The sequence below is a fragment of the Anguilla rostrata genome, unplaced genomic scaffold (assembly GCF_018555375.3).
Source record: "Anguilla rostrata isolate EN2019 unplaced genomic scaffold, ASM1855537v3 scaf1037, whole genome shotgun sequence".
Taxonomy (NCBI): domain Eukaryota; kingdom Metazoa; phylum Chordata; class Actinopteri; order Anguilliformes; family Anguillidae; genus Anguilla; species Anguilla rostrata.
In genome coordinates, this window is record NW_026986382.1 from 28,973 (window position 1) to 34,972 (window position 6,000).

The 6,000-nt window shown below is 40.9% G+C and overlaps 1 protein-coding gene across 2 annotated transcripts in view; it reads right to left on the bottom strand.

The window, feature by feature from the left end:
* The window catches only part of LOC135247031 (NACHT, LRR and PYD domains-containing protein 3-like), a 30,088-nt gene extending 24,821 nt beyond the window's left edge, over positions 1-5,267 (bottom strand). For both annotated transcript variants that reach the window (XM_064320328.1, XM_064320327.1), the window contains exon 1: positions 4,934-5,267. In XM_064320328.1, coding sequence (XP_064176398.1) covers positions 4,934-5,144 — 211 coding nt within the window. In that variant the 5' untranslated portion in view covers positions 5,145-5,267. The remainder of the gene's footprint in view (positions 1-4,933) is intronic.
* Between the last annotated feature and the right edge of the window lie 733 nt (positions 5,268-6,000).

The window sequence follows — 6,000 nt, forward strand, 5'->3', positions numbered from 1 at the left end:
TTTAAAAAAATAAGAGCCTTGCACGTTAGGAACTGTGGTAGAAGACTGTTCACGCTGTCTACGTAGATGCAACAACACATGCATAAACCATCAGGATGCGTTTTGTGGTAATATAGGCATCTGTGCGCTTTGCCATGCCCACCCAACCATTGATAGAGTTTATGAAGTTTATGAAATTAATTGTCCACATAATTACTATTCCAATTTCAGCAATACTTTTACAGTTACCAATCGGAGAAACAGGTCACTACCACTAATGTTTCTAATGTTCAGCACATCACCATTGTGATGAGCAGTTTTCTTACACTATCATAAGATTGACAGCCAAAGCAAGAACCACGTCACAGAACCAGATCATTATTTATATTCCTTTTAAAAATATTTTAAATATTGCAATCATTTCGTTATCATTTGTTTATGCCTATGCATTTCACTTGTGTTCTGAAACCATAGCCCTGTCCTGCATAGTTATTATGCAAGTGGAAAAATTTATATAAGGGTTAAAATGAAATGCATCCATGTTAAAATACCACACAATGGAAACAAATATCCTACACCTTTCAGATGTTGCTATTATGTGTAACTTGATTTATTTTATTTTATTTTACACAGAGTATTCATATTTACGCTATTTGAGACAATATAGGCTACATAATTATCAAAGTTTTAATCAAAAAGATTATTAATGTAACATGTTATGGATGTTACACCCTATCAAAAAAATGGCTTTTCACGCACCACACCACGCCCCTCACACCTGAAACTATAATGGCATGGGCGGGGCTGTTATAATAATTTCTATTCAAATTACTTTTGGTGTTGTAGTCTGTATTTTCCGGTCACTTGTCTCCCCAGTACTGTCTCTGTGTCTGTGTTCCCTGAGCTGCTTCACTCCCCTGTACTTGTGTGATTTCACTATTCGGGTGGTTCCGGGTTTTCGTGGTTTCCCCCCTTCTTTCCAGTCTCGCTTTACTTCCTGCTTATTTCTAGTTTTACTAATTTCTACTAATCCCTACTAATTTATAGATTGTAAAGTACTAACCTCACTAATATACTAACATGTGAATATTACTAATGGACTAACACACACTAGTTTTGGGTTTTTGATAGTTTAGATCACTATACTAATACATTAACCAGTCTCCCCTTTTCCATGCTGCGCTGTAGCTCCGCCCCTTTTCTTTCTAGCCTGCTCTAACGCTGAGTTCTGCAATTGCCTGCACCTGTCTCTTGCTCTAACTGCACCTCTCTCTCTCTGCACGTGTTTACCTGCTTCACCCAGGCCGTCTATTATCATTGTTGTCTATGTGATTCCAGTCCGCGTTTTGTCAGTCCCCTGTCATTGAATTAGTTTTCCTAATGTTCTTCACCTGGATGTTGTTTGTTACTCCTCCCTCACTCACTTAACCCCTCCTTGATTGTTACCTTCCCCAGTGTATAAATGTCAGTCTTTTCCACCAGCTCAGAGTCAGAACGTTGATCGTATTCATTGTGCCGATTATTTGTAAGCCTTTGTCTATCGAGATTCCTGCGACACCCCTTTGCCCGACTTCGAGTTTGCCTGCCCCTTTTGGTTTTGTTTGCTTCTGGTTCGACCTTCGCTTTGCCTTGACTTCTCTTTTGCCTGTCCCTTTGTACTTTCGCCATTCTGATCTCCTGGTTTTTGATTTTTTGCCTGTTTTTTCACTATTCTTTTGGAAACTCGATTCGGCACCGTCCTCTCTCTGATTACCTGGCTTCGAACCTCGGACTGTATAAAGACAACGTTTTTTGGATTTCCCTGGTCTGCGTGTGGGTCCTTACACAGAACATCACATTTGGGCTATGAGAACAGGGCTATAAAAGAGAAGCATGATTATTTTTGGCGACCAGTTCAGTTTGGTATCGGTTGCAAAGATGTACAGACGCCCACAGCGATACTCTGCCAAGCAAGCTTTAGACCTGATTCAGAATGCAAATGAAATGCATTCGGGCGATGAGGAGATGGAGCTTGATACTGATTATGATTCAGGTTCTGATTCTGATTCTGAAGTTGAGAGTGAGACTGAGACGGAGCTTGTCTCAGAGAGAGAGGAAAGGGCAAACGATGGAACAGTTTGGTTTGAACAGACTGCTGGTAATGCTCTGGGCAGGGCACCATCATGCAATGTCTTACTGGAAAAGGCTGGGCCCACACGGTGCTGAAACACTGAAAGTCCGCTGAGCAGTCTGCTATGTCTGATTGACATTCCGATGTGGGAGCAGAGTCAAGTATACAGTGGCAGAGGCCCACAGAGATGGGGCAGAAAATTGGGACCTGTCATCACTGAGTAGAAAGCTTTCGTGGGACTGCTGTATTTACGAGGCATCAGTGGTGGCATTGAAACCAAGTATATGCTGAACGCTTTCCCATCCCTTGGGAAAGGTGAGACGAGGCCTGTTGGCGAACAATTAGCTGACAATGTGGTCATGCGCCTTGTGGAACCCATCATTTGGAAGGAAGAAAGGAAGAAATATAACCTCAGACAATTTCTTCACCGCAATAGCCCTGGCGAACAATCTACATGCAAAAAAAACTACATTGGTTGGTACCATGAACAAAAAGAGGAGCGAAGTGCCCCCTTCTGCGAAGGTACAAAATAAAGAAAGATTTTCCACCACAATCTGGAAAGCTGAACGTGCTTGCACTCACTGTTTATCAGTGCAGGCCCAAGAAAAATGTATGCACCTTGGACACTATGCACAAAACAGTATCGATCAACAGTGATCCAAAAAAACTGCCAGAAACAATCGCCCATTATAACACAACAAAAATTGGAGTGGATGTTTTAGACCAGATGGCACGGCTGTATTCGGTCAAGGGGGGCAGTCGTCGTTGGCCAGTTGCCATTTTTTTTACAACATTTTAGATCTGGCTGCTATAAGTGCCCATGTTTTGTACACGCAGTGCATGGACAAAACAATTTATAAGATTTATTCTTGAGTTGCGAGCCAAGGAGTTGCGTGCAAGTCACATGGCAGCAAAGGCGGCTCTAGGCTTCCAAATTCTGTGGCGTACCGTCCTAACGCCACTGTGCAGTCCACAAGCCCCTAACACACCGCAGCGAGAGAGGTCACTGAAAAGAAAACGCTGCCAGGTATCCAGATGTGGAGGGAACAAAACCTGTGACATCTGTGACAAGTGTAAATGACTTGTCTGTGGCAAATGTACTAAAGTCCAACCCAAGCTCTGCTTTGAATGCTGACGCAGTTGAAAATTTCAGTAAGGCCTATTGAAGTGAAGTCTCCAATCGCCTTCACTGGTGTGGTGGAGAGGAACAAAGACAATTCTGTATTCTGGGGCACAGGGAGGTGTGAGGGTTGATTCTAAATAATTCAGCTTGCTAGCTATATATTTAGCTACCGTTATATTTTCAAAATCGTTTCAATTTCCTAACAATGTACCATATGCTAGTGGTTTCGATATAATAAAGCAAATTACTGAAGACACGTGTCTCGTCTTTTTACTTTGTTACTATCTCAGTGTCACTTTCTGTGTGCGCTGAAGAGATATATTGTACTATATTCAGTTTTGAAATCCCACTTTTTCTGCTGTGTTTCATAGGGAGCATAAAAGCATATTTTTCTGTCATCATCGTTTAGTGCATGATTTTTATTATGAACTTCAACCTGCAACTGAGAATGCTGTTGTTATTGGCACTGCTGATTAGATTAGACCCCATTGTCACAACATAATTTGCATATTGCTCAAGACGCTAGAAGCACAGCCCCCCTCCCCCAAAACGGTCCCATTTTTTACTTGCATGTACTGGATTTCATTGAGTGAAATGTGACAGAATGAATGTGCGCTATCTGCAAACTAATGTGAACGGAACATTAGTGAAAAACATCCACGTTAAAATACCACCAGTGTTGCGAGGTTTTGTTTTTTCATACATCCCGTTTTTGTAACTATTATTTCTGGTGGCTAAGTCGCCGGGAAAACTCATTTGAACAGCAAGATCCTTACATGTATTTCTTTGCCAAGGTCTTATCTACAGTGTGGTATAAAGTATTTTAGTTTACGAATGGGTCTTTTTTGTAATTACGATGAAAAGGAGACATGCGCCTTCTTTGGATTTCAAATCGCCAGTGTACATGTTTTCTGGTGGCTAGGTCACCGGAAAAACTATTTTTACATATATTTTTATAAAACAGAAAACTCGACCCTAAAAGTTGCACAGGTGATGATGCGTTTCCCTCCAACCACAGTGATTACATGTAGAGGGAAGTGGCTAATTAAAAAAATTGTATTGTAGGAAACAACAGTAAAATTCTGGCAAATTGGCAATTTATATGTTGTTATTTGATTATACCTTAGCATTTTTGACGTTATGCATGAAGAAAGATTGCCAAACAGGTTTGACCTCCCTACTATCTGTTCATTGTTAGCTTTTCATGAATCATTCACTTCAAAAGGTCTTCAAATTTGGCGTTTAGCCGATCAATTTATTCTAAACACATTTAGTTTGTAACAATGTGTTGGCTAGAATGCCGAGCCATAACTAAACATAGCTTTTATATTTCATAAATATTTCATTTGGACAATGGGCTGGCAACCTTTGTCAGCTCGTGTCTAATAAGCGCCATCTAGCAAACAATTCAAACATTTCCCGTTTTAAGTCTCATGTGTCATGTGACCCAGGCCACGCCTTAAATGATTTCAATCCTGCGGAATGGTCTGGAGCTCCTGGTGTTAAATCCCCTTCAGGCACATTTCATCTTGTTCATATGCCTGTCCCCACAATCACTGCTCCAGGCTGTATTTTTATTTAAATGGCTTTGTGGACATGTTGGTTTTCTATACATAAGTGTGAATGCTATAAATAAGAACATTAATCACTGTCAGATTTGTTTGCTAAATTCATTTCAGCATTCTAATGGAGACACAGAACCAATGAGAGAAAACTCTTACTGAGCTGCTCATCTCGCTCCAGTGAGTTGGCAAGATCCTTCTGCTTCATGTTCCTCAGGATGTGGAGTGTGATCTTCAGAGACCTCTCACTGCCACAGGTCTCCAGCATCTTCTCAACTGTGTACACAGCCTCAGAATCTTCTTGTTCTCTCTCAATGCATCCAGGGTAATCAGCAATTTGATGACTCTCAAATAATTTATTGATCTTCATAAACCTATCCAGTATAGAAGGATCTTCAGACAGAATTTTAAGGCATTCTGGGCAATCCTGACTCAGATGGCTCTGAAACTGTTTCAACTCCTTCTTCTTCAGCTTCTTCAGATTGTGCAGGAGAGACTGAAATAAACACACGAAGAGGTGATCTGTATCAGTGTGAAATAAACACATGAAGAGGTGTGTTGTGTCAGTGTGAAATAAACACATGAAGAGGTGTGCTGTATCAGTGTTAAATAAACACATGAAGAGATGTGCTGTGTCAGTGTGAAATAAACACATGAAGAGGTGTGCTGTATCAGTGTGAAATAAACAGGAAGAGGTGATCTGTATCAGTGTGAAATAAACACATGAAGAGGTGTGCTGCATCACCCATCAGTGGTTGGTCCGCCAGAGAGGCTAGGCAGAACTAACGCAACAGGCTTGCTCTTCAACTCACTTGTGTGTGAGCGGCGTACTGTTTTTTCCGGTGTCTGCATGCGTTACAATAACAGAAAGGGGGGGTTGGGGGAGTTATGGAACCCTAAAAAGTTTTTGTGTAACATGAGAGATCATATTATTTGTCGATGTAGATTTCGTATTACATTAAATGACAATGTAACTTTACTAAATTACATAGCTATTTGCACAGCTAACGCTAGCTACAGGACCATGTCAAGAAAGACAACATTAGTTTAGACAACGTTGCGCACAGTATCCATCTCTCATATCAGGTAATGTTGCGTTAGCTAGCTAGCTAATGTAATTAACACAATCTAATGTCGGCTAACAATTTTTAAAAAACGCTAGCTAACGCTACCGACTGGTACCGACCTCGCAAACTGTATCTCGAATGCTACCTTGTTGCAACGTT